This window comes from Bombina bombina, chromosome 6, assembly GCF_027579735.1.
Source record: "Bombina bombina isolate aBomBom1 chromosome 6, aBomBom1.pri, whole genome shotgun sequence".
In the NCBI taxonomy this organism is placed as follows: Eukaryota; Metazoa; Chordata; class Amphibia; order Anura; family Bombinatoridae; genus Bombina; species Bombina bombina.
In genome coordinates, this window is record NC_069504.1 from 240040169 (window position 1) to 240062626 (window position 22458).

At 43.2% G+C, this 22458-nt stretch overlaps 1 protein-coding gene across 1 annotated transcript in view; it reads left to right on the plus strand.

The window, feature by feature from the left end:
- BBS10 (Bardet-Biedl syndrome 10) overlaps positions 1-22458 on the plus strand; it is a 70413-nt gene that overhangs the window by 30436 nt on the left and 17519 nt on the right. Inside the window, exon 2 of the mRNA XM_053719213.1 lies at positions 15339-15535. Coding sequence (XP_053575188.1) covers positions 15357-15535 — 179 coding nt within the window. The 5' untranslated portion in view covers positions 15339-15356. The remainder of the gene's footprint in view (positions 1-15338; positions 15536-22458) is intronic.

The window sequence follows — 22458 nt, forward strand, 5'->3', positions numbered from 1 at the left end:
ATCATATCTTATAATTTACTATAAAAAAAATATAAAATATGACGAAAAAATGGAAAAAAACACACTTTTTCTAACTTTGACCCCCAAAATCTGTTACACATCTGCAACCACCAAAAAACACTCATGCTAAATAGTTTCCAAATTTTGTCCTGAGTTTAGAAATACCCAATGTTTACATGTTCTTTGCTTTTTTTTGCAAGTTATAGGGCAATAAATACAAGAAGCACTTTGCTATTTCCAAACCACTTTTTTTCAAACTTAGCGCTAGTTACATTGGAACACTGATATCTTCCAGGAATCCCTGAATATCCCTTGACATGTATATATTTTTTTTTAGAAGACATCCCAAAGTATTGATCTAGGCCCATTTTGGTATATTTCATGCCACCATTTCACCGCCAAATGCGATCAAATAAAAAAAATTGTTCACTTTTTCACACATTTTGTTACAAACTTTAGGTTTCTCACTGAATTTATTTACAAACAGCTCGTGCAATTATGGCACAAATGGTTGTAAATGCTTCTCTGCAATCCCCTTTTTTCATAAATAGCAGACATATATGGATTTGGTGTTGCTTTTTGGTAATTAGAAGGCCGCTAAATGCCACTGCGCACCACACGTGTATTATGCCCAGCAATGAAGGGGTTAATTAGGGAGCATGTAGGGAGCTTGTAGGGTTAATTTTAGCTTTATTGTAGTGTAGTAGACAACCCTAAGTATTGATCTAGGCCCATTTTGGTATATTTCATGTCACCATTTCAACGCCAAATGCGATTAAATAAAAAAAAAAGTAAAATTTTTCACAATTTTAGGTTTCTCACTGAAATCATTTACAAACAGCTTGTGCAATTATGGCACAAATGGTTGTAAATGCTTCTCTGGGATCCCCTTTGTTGAGAAATAGCAGACATATATGGCTTTGGCGTTGCTTTTTGGTAATTAGAAGGCCGCTAAATGCCGCTGCGCATCACACGTGTATTATGGCTAGCAGTGAAGGGGTTAATTAGGTAGCATGTAGGGAGCTTGCAGGGTTAATTTTAGCTTTAGTGTAGAGATCAGCCTCCCACCTGACACATTACACCCCCTGATCCCTCCCAAACAGCTCTCTTCCCTCCCCCACCCCACAATTGTCCCCGCCATGTTAAGTACTGGCAGAAAGTCTGCCAGTACTAAAAAAAAAAGCTATCCTTGATAAAACATAAATAAAAAAAATATGCATATTTACATATGCTGCTCTGGAGGATCCCCCCTTAGCCCCCAACCTCCCTGATACCCCCCAAACAGCTCTTTACCCATCCCCCTCTAACTTATTAGTAGCCATCTTTGGTACTGGCAGCTGTCTGCCAGTACCCAGTTTATAGTAAAACCTTGTTTTATTATTATTTTAAAATAGTTTTCTGTAGTGTAGCTTGCCCCCCCCCAAAAGACAAACCCACCACCCCTCCCAGATCTCTTAGATCGATATAAATATATATATTTTTGGCAATCACTGCCACTTTTCCCCCATACATGTTCTGTAGTGTAGCGGTTCCCACCCGCTTCCTACCCCCCCCCCCGCGCGCGCGCGCACCCTCGTGCGCACCCGGCGTTCCCGCCCACGATCCCGCCCCCCGCCACATCATACGGCCCATCGATGGCCGCCCACCCGCCTCCCAGACTGGCTCCCACCCACCAACGAAACCGGCCATCGATGTCCGGTACAGAGAGGGCCACAGAGTGGCTCTCTCTGCATCGGATGGCCAAGGGGGGTTATTGCAGGATGCCTCGATGTTGAGGCATCACTGCAATAACCGGAAAGCAGCTGGAAGCGAGCAGGATCGCTTCCAGCTGCTTTCCAGACCAAGGACGTACGCCACACGTCCTCGGTCATTAAGTGTATTTTTTTAGAGGACGTGTGGCGTACGTCCTTGGTCGTTAAGGGGTTAAAGGGACACTGAACCCAATTTTGTTTCTTTTGTGATTCAGACAGAGCATGACATTTTAAGCAACTTTCTAATTTACTCCTATTATCAAATTTTCTTCATTCTCTTGGTATCTTTATTTGAAATGCAAGAATGTAAGTTTAGATGCCGGCCCATTTTTGGTGAACAACCTGGGTTGTCCTTGCTGATTGGTGGATAAATTCATCCACCAATCAAAAAGTGCTGTCCAGAGTACTGATACAAAAAAAAAGCTTAGATGCCTTCTTTTTCAAATAAAGATATCAAGTGAACAAAGAAAAATTGATAATAGGAGTAAATTAGAAAGTTGCTTAAAATTGCTTGCTCTATCTGAATCACAACAGAAAAAAATTGGGTTCAGTGTCCCTTTAAATATTCTGCTATTTCATACATATATATATCTATATCACATCTACAGCAAATACCATGAAGATCACTCCTCCTGCAATGGGTTAAAAAGGGACAGGAACTCCAAAATTTTCTTCTATGATTTGGATAGAACAAACCATTTTAAATGACTTTCCAATTTACTTCTATTATCAAATGTGCTTCATTCTCTTGGTATTCTCTGCTGAATGATCAGCATTGCACTATTAGCAGCTAGCTGAACACCTAGTTAGCCAATCACAAGAGACACATGTGTGCAGTCACCAAATGTGTGTGGTGCTTTTCAACAACAGATACCAATAGAACAAAGCACATTTCTAAATATAAGTGAATTTAAAAGTGTCTTAAAATTACATGCTGTATTTGAATCATGCAGGAGGAGGCAAAGACACCCCAGCCAAAGGCTTAAATACTCCCCCTAATTCCCTCATATCTCAGTCATTCTTTGCCTTTCGTCACAGGAGGTTGGCAGAGAAGTGTCAGAAGATTCAAAGTAGTTCCTTATGAAGGGTATCTACGCTTCGCATTAGGACTGGAGTTTTAAGTAGTCTTGTCAGCCTCTGAGCGAGAGCATTGACGAATGTTAGAGTCTGGAGATGTAGGGAGAGTCTTTCTGCGAACCCAACCAAACTTGTTAACAGCTCCTAAGCAATCAGTGTTGACGAGTTTCACTGCCTGCTTTCATCACTCAAGTCCATGTCAGGTGCGATGCTACAAGACTGTCAAACTTGAGAGGCTGTGTTTCTGTTCCACAACATAGATTCCGGTAAGATTGTTTCATTTTTTTATACACATGTGATAATGCAAGAAGACAGGGTCACAGTGTGGCTCCTTTTATCTGTAGGGGGATTATTGAACAGGGGGAAGTAATCACATAATTTTATTTTATTATGATTATGCTGCGACATGTGTGAGATGAGGCTCAGGCAGGTGTTGGAACGTACAGGTTTTACTTTCGTTTTTGGAAGCTGCACAGCCTGAAAGGCTTGGCGCTTTTTTTTTTTTTCCTGTTATAGCACGGGCGGTCCTGCATTGCACACCACATGACCGGGTGTGGTCACACTGATTTCCTCTTTCCTGACCATGCGGTTTACTGGAGAAGAAGCAGTTTTTCTGTTTGGCCTGGGTCATAGGATGTGGTGAGTGCCCCAGCCATTGGGGGAATAAAGGTGCCGTTTTATCTTATTTTTCAATAGTCTGCTTTATAAGTGCAAGCTATGGAGGATTCTGATGCGTTAGAGGGTACTCCCTCTTTACCTATGTCTAATACCTGTCTATATTGTGAGGAGGCCGCGGTATACCCACCTGCTCAATGATGTTCCACATGCCTTGATAAAGTAATCATGTCAAAGAAAGTTAATATGTTTGATACCACTGAGCCGTCCACCTCTGAGAAGTCTCTGTCCCGTGAGATGTGCACCCTACAGTCATCTCCCAATCCACATGCAGGTCCCTGTAGCCCTCCTAATCCTCCATCTGGAGGGGCACTTTTACCACCAGACTTAACTGAACAGTTACAAACTTTTTACCGCAGGGTAAGAAGAACAAACGTAAGGGACATGGTCCTAATTTTCGTTCCTTTCGTTCAGATAAATCCCAACGTCAGCAGCCCTCCGCAAAGCCTGAGCTATCCAAGGGGACTTGGAAGCCGGCTCAGTCCAGGAATAAATCCAAGCAGAACAAGAAGCCCGCCGAGACAAAGTTGGCATGAAGGAGCAGCTCCCGATCCGGCTCTTGATCTTGTAGGGGGGCAGACTGTCACTCTTTTCGGAAGCTTGGTTTGGGGATGTGCAAGACCCGTGGGTCCTAGAGGTCATCGCTCAGGGATACAGGATAGGTTTCAAGTCTCATCCACCCAGGGGCAGATTCCTCTTGTCAAACTTGTCTTCAAGGATAGAAAAGAGAGAGGCCTTTCTAGGGTGTGTGAGGGATAATACTCAAACCTTTTTGTGGTCCCAAAGAAGGAGGGAACGTTCCGCCCGATTCTGGACCTAAAGTGCTTAAGCAAATTACTATCTGTTCCCTCGTTCAAGATGGAGAAAATAAGGTCCATCCTTCCCTTAGTTCAGGAAAGACCGTTCTTGGCTACGATAGATCTGAAGGATGCTTACAGTCATGTTCCAATACACAAGGAACGCTTCAAGTTCCTAAGGTTTGCGTTCCAGTTTATTGCACTTCCGTTTGGTCTAGCTACTGCTTCAAGAGTTTTTACTAAGGTTCTGGGGGCTCTGCTTGCAGTGGCTAGAACCAAGGGTATAGCAGTAGCGCCATACTAGGACGTTATTCTGGTTCAAGCACCATCCTGTCGTCTGGCAGCAGACCATTCGAGAGCTCTTCTATTCTTCGATCTCATGGATGGAAGAAAAACTTATTAAAGAGTTCTTTTATTCCCAATACCAGGGTGGAATTCCTGGGTACTATAATAGATTCCATATCCATGAGGATATTCCTTACAGACCAGAGACGTTACACGCTAACTCCCGCTTGTCTTGCCCTCCAGACCTCCTTAAGGTCCTCTGTGGCTTGGTGTATGGAGGTGATTGGTCTCATAGTGTCCAGCATGGTCATCATTCCTTTTGCCAGATTGCATCTCAGACCACTTCAGTTGTGCATGCTGAGACAGTGGAACAACGATCATTCGGATTTGTCTCAACAGAGTTCCCTGGACAACCGGTCGAGAGAATTGCTCTCCTGGTGGCTCTGTCCAGATCACCTGTCCCACGGGACATTCTTCTTGAGACCATCCTGGGAGATTGTGACTACGGACGCAAGTCTCTCAGGATGGGGAGCTTTTTGGGGTGCCATGAAGGCACAGGGCCTATAGACTCGAGAAGAATCCCTCCTCCCGATCAACATTTTGGAAACTTCAAGCGATCTTCAATGCTCCGAAGGCTTGGTCTCTTCTGGGTTTGTCCCAGTTTATCAGATTGCAATCAGACAACATGACCTCGGTGGCTTACATCAACCATCAGGGGGGAACAAGGAGCACCCTAGCAATGAGGGAAGTATCTCGGAATATGGAATGGGATGAGGCCCACAACTGCTTGCTGTCAACGATCCACATTCCGGTTGTGGACAACTGGGAAGTGGATTTCCTCGGCAGACAATAATTTCATCCGGGGGAATGGTCTCTCTATCCCGAGGTGTTTGCAGAGATTTGCAACAGATGGGGGATGCCGGAGATAGATCTCATGGCGTCCTGGCTCAATTCCAAGCTACCCAGATATGGGTCGCGGTCCAGGGATCCTCAGGCTGAGCTAATAAATGCATTAGCAGTGCCTTGGAGGTTCAATCTAATTTACATTTTTCCGCCATTATCACTTCTCCCTCGCGTAGTGGCACGCATCAAGCAGGAGCAGGTATCAGTGATACTGATTGCTCCATTGTGGCCGCAAAGGATGTTCACGGACCTGGTGGGGATATCCTCATCTCCTCCGTGGAAGTTACCTTGTTGCAGGGATCTGCTGAAACAGGGTCCATTTTTTCATCAGAATCTAGATTCTCTTAGGCTGACTGCGTGGAGGTTGAACGCTTAGTCTTAGCCAAGAGAGGTTTCTCTGAAAGGGTTATTGATACTATCATTCAGGCTTGTAAGCCTGTTACTCGTCGCATCTATCATAAGGTGTGGAGAGCTTACTTATTCTGGTGTGAAGAGCGTGGTTTCGCCTGGCATAAAATCAAGGCTGCCAGGATTCTTTCCATTCTCCAGGAGGGTCTGGAGAAGGGCCTTTCTGCCAGTTCCCTGAGGGGACAGATTTCGGCCCTTTCCGTTTTGCTGCACAAGAGACTCGCAGAGCTCCCTGACATGCAATCCTTCATTAAGGCTCTGATCAGGATCAGACCTGTGTTAAGATCTAATGCTCCACCTTGGAGTTTGAATCTTATTCTTAAGTTTTTGCAACGGGCTCCATGTGAGCCTATGCATTCGGTTGGCATTAAATTGTTGTCCTGGAAGGTTCTTTTTCTATTGGCTATTGCGTCGGCATACAGTGTTTCTGAAATGGCTGCCTTGCAATGTGAGCCTCCTTATCTGGTGTTCCACACTGATAAGGCTGTCCTACGTACCCGCTTGGGTTTTCTTCCTAAGGTGGTGTCTGATCGTAACATAAATCTGGAGATTGTGGTTCCTTCCTTGTGTCCTAATCCTCCTTCGAAGGAACGTTTACTTCATAATTTGGATGTGGTTTGGGCTTTGAAGTTTGATCTTCAAGCTACTAAGGATTTTAGACAAACTTATTCTTTGTTTGTTATCTACTCTGGGAAGCGTAAGAGTCTGAAGGCTTCTTCGACTTCCTTATCTTTTTGGTTGAGGAGTGTTATACGCTTAGCTTATGAGTCAGCAGGACTTAGACCTCCTCAGAGGATTACGGCTCATTCCACAAGAGCGGTGGCTTCCTCTTGGGCCTTTAAGAACAAGGCCTCTGGATCAGATTTGTAAGGCGGCTACCTGGTCCTCCTTACATACTTTTTCAAAATTCTACAAATTTGATGTTTTTGCTTCGGCTGAAGTAGCTTTTGGGAGAGAGGTTTTGTAGGCTGTGGTGCCCTCAGATTAGGGTCCGCCTTTCTTTTACCCCTCCCGTTATCATTCAGTGTCCTCTAGAGCAGGGGTCGCCAACCTTTCAGACCTCAGGGACCACTACACTCACAATTTTGAATCCGTGGACCAATAACAAGATTCTTTATAAAAAGGTACAAACCTATATAATGTATGTATGTATAATATATACATATACACACACTCACATACTGTAAATAACTAGTATAACCATAGCTAAGTTTACATTATGTATATATTTACACATTTTTATTATTTATTTTTTTGGAATTAACTATCTGATTGACAGAACTGAGAGTATACTTCTAAATGGCAGATTAAGGGTGAGTGCCAATTTTTGAGCTCGAAACAGAGAGGCAAAAAGTGGGGGAAAAAAGTTATGTTTAAAAGGACCACAAGACTTCCAAGTTACCTCCCCAGTTAGGAATTATTCAAAACTACTTTCTCCAACATAGGTGTGTCCGGTCCACGGCGTCATCCTTACTTGTGGGATATTCTCTTCCCCAACAGGAAATGGCAAAGAGCCCAGCAAAGCTGGTCACATGATCCCTCCTAGGCTCCGCCTACCCCAGTCATTCTCTTTGCCGTTGCACAGGCAACATCTCCACGGAGATGGCTAAGAGTTTTTTTGGTGTTTAAATGTAGTTTTATTCTTCAATCAAGAGTTTGTTATTTTAAAATAGTGCTGGTATGTACTATTTACTCTGAAACAGAAAAGAGATGAAGATTTCTGTTTGTAAGAGGAAAATGATTTTAGCAACCGTTACTAAAATCGATGGCTGTTTCCACACAGGACTGTTGAGATGAATTAACTTCAGTTGGGGGAAACAGTGAGCAGACTTTTGCTGCTGGAGGTATGACACATTTCTAACAAGACTTGGTAATGCTGGAAGCTGTCATTTTCCCTATGGGAACCGGTAAGCCATTTTCTTAGTTTAGTATAAGAATAAAGGGCTTCACAAGGGCTTTAAAGACTGGTAGACATTTTTCTGGGCTAAAACGATTACTTTATAAGTATATTTAATGGATGTTAACTATAAATAGTTCTTTTAATCTTGGGGATGTATTAAAAAAACGGCAGGCACTGTATTGGACACCTTTTTCACTGGGGGCCTTTTCTAGTCATAGGCAGAGCCTCATTTTCGCGCCACTAATGCGCAGTTGTTTTTGGAAAGCAAGGCATGCAGATGCATGTGTGAGGAGCTAAGAACCACTGAAAAAGCTTATTGAAGGCGTCATTTGGTATCGTATTCCCCTCTGGGCTTGGTTGGGTCTCAGCAAAGCAGATACCAGGGACTGTATAGGGGTTAAATGTAAAAACGGCTCCGGTTCCAAATTTGGTGTGCAATACTTTTAATGCTTTAAGACACTGTGGTGAAATTTTGGTGAATTTTGAACAATTCCTTCATACTTTTTCACATATTCAGTAATAAAGTGTGTTCAGTTTAAAATTTAAAGTGACAGTAACGGTTTTATTTTAAAACGTTTTTTGTGCTTTGTTATCAAGTTTATGCCTCCTAACATGTCTGAACCATCAGATAGACGATGTTCTGTATGTTTGGAAGCCAAGGTTCCTCCCCATTTAAATATATGTGATGAATGTGACTTAGTGTCCAGACAAAGTAGGGACAATGATGCCACTGATAATGATATTGCCCAAAATGATTCCTCAAGCGAGGGGAGTAAGCATGGTACTGCATCATCCCCTTCTGTGTCTACACCAGTCTTGCCCACACAAGAGGCCCCTAGTACATCTAGTGCGCCAATCCTTCTTACTATGCAACAATTAACGGCTGTAATGGATAATTCTATTAAAAACATTTTGTCCAAAATGCCTACTTATCAGAGAAAGCGCGATTGCTCTGTTTTAGATACTGAAGAGCATGAGGACGCTGATGATAATGGTTCTGACGTACCCTCACGCCAATCTGAAGGGGCCAGCAGGGAGGTTTTGTCTGAGGGAGAAATTTCAGATTCAGGAAAAATTTCTCAACAAGCTGAACCTGATGTTATTATTTTTAAATTTAAATTGGAACATCTCCGCGCTCTGCTTAAGGAGGTGTTATCTACTCTGGATGATTGTGACAATTTGGTCATTCCAGAAAAATTATGTAAGATGGACAAGTTCCTAGAGGTCCCGGTGCCCCCCGATGCTTTTCCTATACCCAAGCGGGTGGCGGACATTGTAAATAAGGAATGGGAAAGGCCCGGCATACCTTTTGTTCCTCCCCCTATATTTAAAAAGTTATTTCCTATGGTCGACCCCAGAAAGGACTTATGGCAGACAGTCCCCAAGGTCGAGGGGGCGGTTTCTACTCTAAACAAACGCACTACTATCCCTATAGAAGATAGTTGTGCTTTCAAGATCCTATGGATTAAAGGTTAGAGGGTTTGCTTAAAAAGATGTTTGTTCAGCAAGGTTACCTTCTACAACCAATTTCATGCATTGTTCCTGTCACTACAGCAGCGTGTTTCTGGTTCGATGAACTAGAAAAGTCGCTCAATAAAGACTCTTCATATGAGGAGGTTATGAACAGAGTTCAAGCACTTAAATTGGCTAACTCTTTTATCTTAGACGCCACTTTGCAATTAGCTAGATTAGCGGCGAAAAATTCAGGTTTTGCAATTGTGGCGCGCAGAGCGCTTTGGCTAAAGTCTTGGTCAGCGGATGTGTCCTCCAAGAACAAGTTGCTTAACATCCCTTTCAAAGGTAAAACGCTATTTGGCCCTGACTTGAAAGAGATTATTTCAGACATCACTGGGGGAAAGGGCCACGCCCTTCCTCAGGATAGGTCTTTTAAGGCTAAAAATAAGCCAAATTTTCGTCCCTTTCGCAGAAACGGACCAGCCTCAAATTCTACACCCTCTAAGCAAGAGGGTAATAGTTCTCAAACCAAACCAGCCTGGAGACCGATGCAAGGCTGGAACAAGGGTAAGCAGGCCAAGAAACCTGCCACTGCTACTAAAACAGCATGAAGTGTTGGCCCCCGATTCGGGACCGGATCTGGTGGGGGGCAGACTCTCTCTCTTTGCTCAGGCTTGGGCAAGAGATGTTCAGGATCCTTGGGCGCTAGAAATAGTTTCTCAAGGTTATCTCCTGGAATTCAAGGAACTACCCCCAAGGGGGAGGTTCCACAGGTCTCAATTGTCTTCAAACCAAATAAAAAGACAGGCATTCTTACATTGTGTAGAAGACCTGTTAAGAATGGGAGTGATTCATCCTGTTCCATTAGGAGAACAAGGGATGGGGTTTTACTCCAATCTGTTCATAATTCCCAAAAAAGAAGGAACATTCAGACCAATTTTAGATCTCAAGATTCTAAACAAATTTCTCAGGGTTCCATCGTTCAAGATGGAAACCATTCGAACAATTCTTCCTACCATCCAGGAAGGTCAATTCATGACCACGGTGGATTTAAAGGATGCGTATCTACATATTCCTATCCACAAGGAACATCATCGGTTCCTAAGGTTCGCCTTTCTGGACAAGCATTACCAGTTTGTGGCACTTCCATTCGGATTAGCCACTGCTCCAAGGATTTTCACAAAGGTACTAGGGTCCCTTCTAGCGGTGCTAAGACCAAGGGGCATTGCAGTAGTACCTTACTTGGACGACATACTGATTCAAGTGTCGTCTCTGTCAAAAGCAAAGGCTCATACGGACATTGTCCTAGCCTTTCTCAGATCTCACGGGTGGAAAGTGAACATAGAAAAAAGTTCTCTGTCCCCGTCAACAAGAGTTCCCTTCTTGGGAACAATAATAGACTCCTTAGAAATGAAGATTTTTCTGACAGAGGCCAGAAAATCAAAACTTCTAAGCTCTTGTCAAGTACTTCATTCTGTTCTTCTTCCTTCCATAGCGCAGTGCATGGAAGTAATAGGTTTGATGGTTGCGGCAATGGACATAGTTCCTTTTGCACAAATTCATCTAAGACCATTACAACTGTGCATGCTCAGACAGTGGAATGGGGATTATACAGACTTGTCTCCGACGATCCAAGTAGATCAAAGAACCAGAGATTCACTCCGTTGGTGGCTGAACCTGGACAACCTGTCACAGGGAATGAGCTTCCGCAGACCAGAGTGGGTCATTGTCACGACCGACGCCAGTCTGGTGGGCTGGGGCGCGGTCTGGGAACCCCTGAAAGCTCAGGGGCTATGGTCCCGGGAAGAATCTCTTCTCCCGATAAACATTCTGGAACTGCGAGCGATATTCAATGCTCTCAAAGCTTGGCCTCAACTAGCAAAGGCCAAATTCATAAGGTTTCAATCAGACAACATGACGACTGTTGCATATATCAACCATCAAGGGGGAACAAGGAGTTCCCTGGCGATGGAGGAAGTAACCAAAATAATTCAATGGGCGGAGAATCACTCCTGCCACTTGTCTGCAATCCACATCCCAGGAGTGGAAAATTGGGAAGCGGATTTTCTGAGTCGTCAGACTTTCCATCCGGGGGAGTGGGAACTCCATCCGTAAATCTTTGCCCAAATAACGCGATTATGGGGCATTCCAGACATGGATCTGATGGCCTCTCGTCAGAACTTCAAGGTTCCTTGTTACGGGTCCAGATCCAGGGATCCCAAGGCGACTCTAATAGATGCACTAGTAGCACCTTGGACCTTCAACCTAGCTTATGTATTCCCACCGTTTCCTCTCATTCCCAGGCTGGTAGCCAGGATCAATCAGGAGAGGGCTTCGGTGATCTTGATAGCTCCTGCGTGGCCACGCAGGACTTGGTATGCAGACCTGGTGAATATGTCATCGGCTCCACCATGGAAGCTACCTTTGAGACAGGACCTTCTTGTTCAAGGTCCATTCGAACATCCAAATCTGATTTCCCTCCAACTGACTGCTTGGAGATTGAATGCTTGATTTTATCAAAGCGTGGGTTTTCAGATTCTGTAATAGATACTCTGATTCAGGCTAGAAAGCCTGTAACTAGAAAAATTTACCATAAGATATGGAAAAAATATATCTGTTGGTGTGAATCTAAAGGATTCCCCTGGAACAAGATAAAAATTCCTAAGATTCTATCCTTTCTACAAGAAGGTTTGGAGAAAGGATTATCTGCAAGTTCTCTGAAGGGACAGATCTCTGCGTTATCTGTTTTACTTCACAAAAGGCTGGCAGCTGTGCCAGACGTTCAAGCGTTTGTTCAGGCTCTGGTTAGAATCAAGCCTGTTTACAGACCTTTGACTCCTCCCTGGAGTCTTAATCTAGTTCTTTCAGTTCTTCAAGGGGTTCCGTTTGAACCCTTACATTCCGTAGATATTAAGTTATTATCTTGGAAAGTTTTGTTTTTGGTTGCAATTTCTTCTGCTAGAAGAGTTTCTGAGTTATCTGCTCTGCAGTGTTCTCCGCCCTATCTGGTGTTCCATGCAGATAAGGTGGTTTTGCGTACTAAGCCTGGTTTTCTTCCGAAAGTTGTTTCCAACAAGAATATTAACCAGGAGATAGTTGTACCTTCTTTGTGTCCGAATCCAGTTTCAAAGAAGGAACGTTTGTTACACAATTTGGACGTGGTCCGTGCTCTAAAATTCTATTTAGAGGCCACTAAAGATTTCAGACAAACATCTTCCTTGTTTGTTGTTTATTCTGGTAAAAGGAGAGGTCAAAAGGCAACTTCTACCTCTCTTTCTTTTTGGCTTAAAAGCATTATCCGATTGGCTTATGAGACTGCCGGACGGCAGCCTCCTGAAAGAATCACAGCTCACTCCACTAGGGCTGTGGCTTCCACATGGGCCTTCAAGAACGAGGCTTCTGTTGATCAGATGTGTAAGGCAGCGACTTGGTCTTCACTGCACACTTTTACCAAATTTTACAAATTTGATACTTTTGCTTCTTCTGAGGCTATTTTTGGGAGAAAGGTTTTGCAAGCCGTGGTGCCTTCCATCTAGGTGACCTGATTTGCTCCCTCCCATCATCCGTGTCCTAAAGCTTTGGTATTGGTTCCCACAAGTAAGGATGACGCCGTGGACCGGACACACCTATGTTGGAGAAAACAGAATTTATGCTTACCTGATAAATTACTTTCTCCAACGGTGTGTCCGGTCCACGGCCCGCCCTGGTTTTTTTAATCAGGTCTGATGATTTATTTTCTCTAACTACAGTCACCACGGTATCATATGATTTCTCCTATGCATATTCCTCCTTTACGTCGGTCGAATGACTGGGGTAGGCGGAGCCTAGGAGGGATCATGTGACCAGCTTTGCTGGGCTCTTTGCCATTTCCTGTTGGGGAAGAGAATATCCCACAAGTAAGGATGACGCCGTGGACCGGACACACCGTTGGAGAAAGTAATTTATCAGGTAAGCATAAATTCTGTTTTTGATCATGGACAGACATTGGAGTCATAAATTAATTTTATTTCAGAAAGCTCTCAATATGGATGTGAGCTAACCACGACTGATGTTACTGGCAATTACTATAATACTGGTGGGATATGGCTGATCTGCTGGATGGCAATTACTAGAATTCAGGTGGAATGGCTTTGTGTGCAGGAAAATTATTAGAATGAAAAATAATTAATATTTAATTAAAAAAAGAAGATGGAGGGGAGGAAGGCAAACATTGATGTAAGTCCACCTAAAGGAATTGGGAAAACTACTACATAGGCAGGTAGAGGGAAGAAAATAAATGAAATATGAGAAAAAAAAAATATTTTTTAATATACTTTAATTCCACTATTTTAAGCCAAGGCTATACCAACCTCTGCTGGCTGTAGAATGGAAGCATCTTCCTCTGAGCAGCACGCCGGTCGGTCGGAGTTAAAAATACAATCTAGATACGCAAGTTGCGCAGTACTACACAACGTGCGTAGGGAGATTGTAATTTAACTCCTCCGTCGGTTTTCACTGATGTCCAGCCAGGCACTGTAGCGAGTTGCAGCGCAACGGGGGTGACACCATCAGAGGAGATTAATTCCTGCTTGATGGTGTCAAGGACCACCAAAATCTTCTCGTGGACCACTAGTGGTCCATGGACCGCTGGTTGGCGACCGCTACTCTAGAGCTCGGGTATAGTTTTCCCAACAGTAAGGAATGATGCCGTGGACTCTCTTCATATTAAGAAGGAAAACATAAATGATGCTTTCCTGATAATTTCATTTCCTTCTGTATATGGAGAGTCCACAGCACCCTCCCGTGTACTCCGATGGGCAGGACTCGTTTATTTTCTCTTCTGGCACCATTTATACCCTGATATTTCTCCTACTGTTACTTGTTACCTTGGCAGAATGACTGGTATATGAGGGAAGTAGGGGGAGTATTTAAGCCTTTGGCTGGGGTGTCTTTGCCTCCTCCTGGTGGCCAGGTTCAGTATTTTCCCAACAGTGAGGAATGATGCCGTGAACTCTCCTCATACAGAAGGAAATGAAATGATCAGGTAAGCAAAATTTATGTTTTTGACTTTCCCATCCCTTTAAAGACAGCTCCATAACGTTAATTCTGGCGAGTGTTGGCTGCACACATATGCTTCCTTGATTGGCCCTCTGGACAAGTTCAGCTCAGAATCGGCGGTACAGTACATTGACACACTGCAGCTGAAATTTAACTCTATGTGTTTAACCCTTTTGCAGAGGTTAAACGCACAGTTCTATACAAGCAATAGTACAAGAATAAAGTGCTCTGGCACATTGGAGCATTTTTTTTGCACTTTTATTGCTCTTTAACTATGAGATTGGTATCTTTTGCATAGGCCCAGTGGCAATCCAGAAACCTGGACAGAAATTGATTGGTGTCTACCCAATGTGAACTAGCTTGTTTGTCAATCAAAGGTGTCAGTCTTAGTGCTGTAAAATGCCCTTCACTTTCTATTGTTGTTTTATGTCCCTTTATAAGGACACTAACGTCAGAACTAAAGGGACACTAAACCCAGTGTTTTTTTCTTTTATGATTCGGATAGAGCATGCAATTTTAAGCAACTTTCTAATTTACTCCTATTATCATTTTTTGTTCTCCTGCTATCTTTATTTGAAAAAGCAGGAATGTAAGCTTAAAAGCCGGCCCTTTTTTGGTTCAGCAACTGGGTAGCACTAGTTGATTGGTGGCTAAATGTAGCAAACCAATCAGCAAGTGCTACCCAGGTGCTGAACCAAAAATGGGCCAGCTCTTAAGCTTACATTCCTGCTTTTTCAAATAAAAACAGCAAGAGAACAAAGAAAATTGATAATAGGAGTAAATTAGAAAGTTGCTTAAAATTGCATGCTCTATCAGAATCATGAAAGAAAAAAATTGGGTTTAGTATCCCTTTAAACGTAAATGATTCCGAAAGAATATGCACTTTTAAGAGACTTTACTTCCATTATCACTAGCCGCTATTGAGCATGTGCAAGAGTTCACAGTGTATATGTCTGTTTGGCTTATGGCTATCACATGATACAGGGGGCAGGCAAATTAATTTTGTTTATTTATGTCCCTCTGAATAAATCACTTTTATGATTTTCACAGGTTACAGAGACATAAATAATGGAAATGAATATTAGTAAAATACTACAAGTGGCCGAGTCCTTAGAAGACATTGTGTGTCGCTGTTTTGGTCCTTGTGGAGGGCAAGTCCTTGTCATCAAATCTACAGGTGACCTTCTCATTACAAAAGATGGGAAAACAATACTGGAGTCTCTTTTACTGGATCACCCTGTTGCAAGGTACATCTAAACTGTAGGAATTGTATTTACTCTTCAACAAAAGTACAGTATGTTTCAGCCATTTACTTGTAGGTAATGCCATGATGTATTGTAATTGTTGTAGTATTGGTAAATATCCAGATGTTCTAAATGACAATTACTGTAGACTATAGCCTTCAAAATATTTTACCCAGAAACCCTATGTCATTGCTTACCATGTTATGATGTTTAATTTGTAAAAGATTAATCGTATTCCCTGTCAAATTCATGCTGTTTTAGTAACAGAATTTTAGAATCCTTTGAACTTCATGGTCTTCCCATTTGAGAAATTAGCTGTGACTTATCTGTTACAGCACATCAGATCTTTGAAACATTTGTCATTGTGCCCAGTTAATTTTTTTTATTGCCCTTGGCTAAATGGAGTTTATCCACAAGTTTGCTTTTTGAAGGTTTGACATCCCATAATGAAGCTCATATCCGCATTTTAGAAGGAATAAACAGGAATGGTCTCTTGTAACAAGGATCATCTGCAGGTTTATTTAACCACAGTTTCAGCACCTTATTATGGCAAGACATTTTATAGAATCACTTTTATTAGAGCTGCAACAACTAATCGTCTTAATCGATTATGAAAATAGTTTTCAACGAATCTCATAATTGATTAGTTGGTTTGCAATTAGTTGGTCTGTGCACAGCTGCTTCACTCCAATGAACTCCTGCACATGGTATTGTGTTTTATGGTTATGTCCTTAGCCTAAAGGACGTCTACTTTTCACTTTTTCAGGACAGTATACGTTTACTACCACCCCTGGCTTATGTGCAACCCAGATAATAATAGTCATCGTTTGGATTGTTTATATTAAACTAGTCCTAAAGCCCGTTCATACGGGCCATTTTTTGCAGGGTACAGCGGTCCCACCCCTTGCGCTCTCTCCCTGCCCCTCTCTTTTGAGCTCTCTCTCTCCCCCCTCTCTTTTGAGCTCTCTCTCCCCCCTCTCTTTTGTGCTCTCTCTCTCCCCCCTCTCTTTTGCGCTCTCTCTCTCTCCCCCCTCTCTTTTGCGCTCTCTCTCTCCCCCCTCTCTTTTGCGCTCTCTCTCTCCCCCCTCTCTTTTGCGCTCTCTCTCTCTCCCCCTCTCTTTTGCGCTCTCTCTCTCTCCCCCCTCTCTTTTGCGCTCTCTCTCTCTCCCCCCTCTCTTTTGCGCTCTCTCTCCCCCCTCTCTTTTGCGCTCTCTCTCTCCCCCCTCTCTTTTGCGCTCTCTCTCTCCCCCCTCTCTTTTGCGCTCTCTCTCTCCCCCCTCTCTTTTGCGCTCTCTCTCTCCCCCCCTCTTTTGCGCTCTCTCTCTCCCCCCCTCTTTTGCGCTCTCTCTCTCCCCCCCTCTTTTGCGCTCTCTCTCTCCCCCTCTCTTTTGCGCTCTCTCTCACCCCTCTCTTTTGCGCTCTCTCACCCCTCTCTTTTGCGCTCTCTCTCCCTCCTCTCTTTCTCCAACATTGGTGTGTCCGGTCCACGGCGTCATCCATAACTTGTGGGAATATTCTCTTACCCAACAGGAAATGGCATAGAGCACAGCAAAAGCTGTCCATATAGTCCCTCCTAGGCTCCACCCACTCCAGTAATTCTCTTTGCCGTTGCACAGGCAACATCTCCACGGAGATGGTGAAGAGTATGTGGTGATTAGTTGTAATTTTTTATTCTACTATCAAGAGTTTGTTATTTTAAAATAGTGCTGGTATGTACTATTTACTCTGAAACAGAAAAGGATGAAGATTTCTGTTTGTGAGAGGAAGATGATTTTAGCAGCAGTAACTAAAATCGTTTGCTGTTTCCACATAGGACTGTTGAGATGAAATAACTTCAGTTGGGGGAAACAGTTAGCAGACTTTTCTGCTTAAGGTATGACTAGCCATTTTTCTAACAAGACTGTGTAATGCTGGAAGGCTGTCATTTCCCCTCATGGGGACCGGTAAGCCATTTTCTTAGTCTAAGACAAACAGAATAAAGGGCTTAATGTGGGTTATAAAACTGGTAGACATTTCTCTTGTTAAGTGTAGTCAGTCCACGGGTCATCCATTACTTATGGAATATATCTCTTCCTAACAAGAAGCTGCAAGAGGATCACCCAGCAGAGCTGCTATATAGCTCCTCCCCTCACATGTCATATTCAGTCATTCTCTTGCAGCCTAACTAGATAGGTCGCTGTGAGAGGTCTGTGGTGTTTTCTAACTTAGTTTATTTCTACAATAAAAAGTTTGTTATTTTAAATGGCACCGGAGTGTGCTGTTTATTCTCAGGCAGCATTAGAAGAAGAATCTGCCTGCGTTTTCTATGATCTTAGCAGACGTAACTAAGATCCACTGGCTGTTCTCATCTGAGGAGTGAGGTAACTTCAGAGAAGGGGAATAGCATGCAGGGCCCCCCTGCAAATGAGGTATGTGCAGTAATTATTTTTCTGAGGAATGGAATTGACTGAGAAAATACTGCTGATACCAATGTAAAGTAAGTTCAGCCTTAAATGCAGTGATAGCGACTGGTATTAGGCTGATGAGTGTGTGTACACTGAATGTATTTTTCTAAGGAATGGAATTGACTCTGAAAATACTGTTAATACTGAAGTAATGTATGAGCCTTAACTGCAGTAAAAGCGACTGGTAGCAGGCTTATTAATAACAATTCATATCTTTTCAAATGTATGTTTAAAACGTTTACTGGCATGTTAATTGTTTTTTGTGAGGTACTTGGTGATAAAACTTATTGGGGCATGATTTTTACCACATGGCCATCTTTTTGTTTTCTGCATAGAAACAGTTTTCTGAGCTTCCCCACTGTTGTAATATGAGTGGGAGGGGCCTATTTTAGCGCTTTTTTGCGCAGTAAAAATTCAGTCACAATCTGTCTACTTCATCCTCCATGATCCAGATCGTCTCTACAGAGCTCAGGGGTCTTCAAAATTCATTTTGAGGGAGGTAATCAGTCACAGCAGACTTGTGACAGTGTGTTTTGACTTTGAGAAAAACGTTAATTATTAAATTGTTAATCCGTTTTTGGGTATTAAGGGGTTAATCATCCATTTGCTGGTGGGTGCAATCCTTTGCTAACTTAATACATTTACTGTGAAAAATTGGTTGCTATAACTATTTTGGTTCATTGTTATTTCAACTGTGACAGCTTTTTGTGCTTCTTAAAGGCACAGTAGCGTTTTTTATATTGCTTGTAAATTTATTTAGAAAAGTATTTCCAAGCTTGCTAGTCTCATTGCTAGTCTGTTTAAACATGTCTGACACAGATGAATCTCTTTGTTCACTATGTTTAAAGGCCAATGTGGAGCCCAATAGAAATTTATGTACTAATTGCATTGATGCTACTTTAAATAAAAGTCCAATCTTTACATGTAAAGAAATTATCACCAGAAAACGAGGGGGAAGTTATGCCGACTAACTCTCCTCACGTGTCAGTACCTTCGCCTCCCGCTCAGGAGGTGCGTGATTTTGTGGCGCCAAGTACATCAGGGAGGCCCTTACAAATCACTTTGCAAGACATGGCTACTGTTATGACAGAAGTATTATCTAAATTGCCAGAATTAAGAGGCAAGCGCGATAGCTCTGGGTTAAGGACAGAGCGCGCGGATGAGGTGAGAGCCATGTCAGATACTGCGTCAGAGTTTGCAGAACGTGAAGACGGAGAGCTTCATTCTGTGGGTGACGGATCTGATCCAGGGAGACTGGATTCAGAGATTTCTAATTTTAAATTTAAGCTTGAGAACCTCCGCATATTGCTAGGGGAGGTATTAGCGGCTCTGAATGATTGTAACACGGTTGCAATTCCAGAAAAATTATGTAGGTTGGATAGATACTATGCGGTACCGGTGTGTACTGACGTGTTTCCTATACCTAAAAGGCTTACAGAGATTATTAGCAAGGAGTGGGATAGACCTGGTGTGCCCTTTTCCCCGCCTCCCATATTTAGGAAAATGTTTCCTATAGATGCCACCACACGAGACTTATGGCAGACGGTCCCTAAGGTGGAGGGAGCAGTTTCTACTTTAGCTAAGCGTACCACTATCCCGGTGGAGGATAGTTGTGCCTTTTCAGATCCAATGGATAAGAAATTAGAGGGTTACCTTAAGAAAATGTTTGTTCAACAAGGTTTTATCTTACAGCCCCTTGCATGCATTGCGCCTGTCACTGCTGCGGCGGCATTCTGGTTTGAGTCTCTGGAAGAGGCCATTCGCACAGCTCCATTGGATGAAATTATGAACAAGCTTAAAGCACTTAAGCTAGCTAACGCATTGGTTTCTGATGCCGTCGTACATTTAACCAAACTTACGGCTAAGAACTCCGGATTCGCCATCCAAGCGCGCAGAGCGCTATGGCTTAAATCCTGGTCAGCTGACGTGACTTCTAAATCTAAACTGCTTAATATTCCTTTCAAAGGGCAGACATAGTACCATTTGCGCGCCTGCATCTCAGACCGCTGCAATTGTGCATGCTAAGTCAGTGGAACGGGGATTACTCAGATTTGTCCCCCCTACTAAGTCTGGATCAAGAGACCAGAGATTCTCTTCTATGGTGGCTCTCTCGGCCACATCTGTCCAAGGGGATGACCTTTCGCAGGCCAGATTGGACGATTGTAACAACAGACGCCAGCCTTTTAGGCTGGGGCGCAGTCTGGAACTCCCTGAAAGCTCAGGGATTATGGACTCAGGAGGAGAAACTCCTCCTAATAAATATTCTGGAATTAAGAGCAATATTCAATGCTCTTCTAGCTTGGCCTCAGTTAGCAACTCTGAGGTTCATCAGATTTCAGTCGGACAACATCACGACTGTGGCTTACATCAACCATCAAGGGGGAACCAGAAGTTCCTTAGCGATGTTGGAAGTCTCAAAGATAATTCGCTGGGCAGAGTCTCACTCTTGCCACCTGTCAGCGATTTACATCCCAGGCGTAGAGAACTGGGAGGCGGATTTTCTAAGTCGCCAGACTTTTCATCCGGGGGAGTGGGAACTTCATCCGGAGGTCTTTGCTCAACTGATTCTTCGTTGGGGCAAACCAGATCTGGATCTCATGGCGTCTCGCCAGAACGCCAAGCTTCCTTGTTACGGATCCAGGTCCAGGGACCCGGGAGCGGTGCTGATAGATGCTCTGACAGCCCCTTGGGTCTTCAACATGGCTTATGTGTTTCCACCATTCCCGATGCTTCCTCGTTTGATTGCCAAGATCAAACAGGAGAGAGCTTCGGTGATTCTGATAGCGCCTGGTATGCAGACCTAGTGGACATGTCGTCCTGTCCACCGTGGTCTCTGCCTCTGAGACAGGACCTTCTAATTCAGGGTCCGTTCAAACATCCAAATCTAATTTCTCTGAGGCTGACTGCATGGAGATTGAACGCTTGATTCTATCAAAGCGTGGCTTCTCGGAGTCGGTTATTGATACTTTAATACAGGCTAGGAAGCCTGTTACCAGAAAAATTTAACATAAGATATGGCGTAAATATTTATATTGGTGCGAATCCAAGAGTTACTCATGGAGTAAGGTTAGGATTCCTAGGATATTGTCCTTTCTACAAGAGGGTTTAGAAAAGGGCTTATCTGCTAGTTCGTTAAAGGGACAGATTTCTGCTCTGTCTATTCTTCTACACAAACGTCTGGCTGAAGTTCCAGACGTTCAGGCTTTTTGTCAGGCTTTAACTAGGATTAAGCCTGTGTTTAAGACTGTTGCTCCGCCGTGGAGCTTAAACTTAGTTGTTAATGTTCTTCAAGGCGTTCCATTTGAACCCCTTCATTCCATTGATATCAAGCTGTTATCCTGGAAGGTTTTGTTTTTGATGGCTATTTCCTCGGCTCGAAGAGTCTCTGAGTTATCTGCCTTACATTGTGATTCGCCTTATCTGATTTTTCATTCAGACAAGGTAGTTCTGCGTACTAAACCTGGGTTCTTACCTAAGGTAGTTACTAACAGGAATATCAAGATTGTTGTTCCATCACTGTGTCCTAACCCTTCTTCAAAGAAGGAACGACTTTTGCATAATTTGGACGTAGTCCGTGCCCTGAAGTTCTATTTGCAGGCAACTAAAGATTTTCGTCAAACTTCTTCCCTGTTTGTCGTTTACTCTGGACAGAGAAGAGGTCAAAAGGCTTCGGCTACCTCTCTCTCTTTTTGGCTTCGTAGCATAATACGTTTAGCCTATGAGACTGCTGGACAGCAGCCTCCTGAAAGGATTACAGCTCATTCTACTAGAGCTGTGGCTTCCACCTGGGCCTTTAAAAATGAGGCCTCTGTTGAACAGATTTGCAAGGCTGCGACTTGGTCTTCGCTTCACACCTTTTCAAAATTTTACAAATTTGACACTTTTGCTTCTTCGGAGGCTATTTTTGGGAGAAAGGTACTGCAGGCAGTGGTTCCTTCTGTTTAATGTTCCTGCCTTGTCCCTCCCTTCATCCGTGTACTTTAGCTTTGGTATTGGTATTCCGTAAGTAATGGATGACCCGTGGACTGACTACACTTAACAAGAGAAAACATAATTTATGCTTACCTGATAAATTTATTTCTCTTGTAGTGTAGTCAGTCCACGGCCCGCCCTGTCTTTAAGGCAGACCTAAATTTTAATTAAACTCCAGTCACCACTGCACCCTATGGTTTCTCCTTTCTCGTCTGCTTTGGTTGAATGACTGAATATGACATGTGAGGGGAGGAGCTATATAGCAGCTCTGCTGGGTGATCCTCTTGCAGCTTCCTGTTAGGAAGAGATATATTCCATAAGTAATGGATGACCCGTGGACTGACTACACTACAAGAGAAATAAATTTATCAGGTAAGCATAAATTATGTTTTTTATGGGCAAGGTCGATTGCTTTATTTGGGCTTTTTATAAAGATTGATGTTGATATTCACACTTATAAAATTTGGGGAACGTTTTTTTAACGTCAGGCACTGGTTTAGACACCTTTTC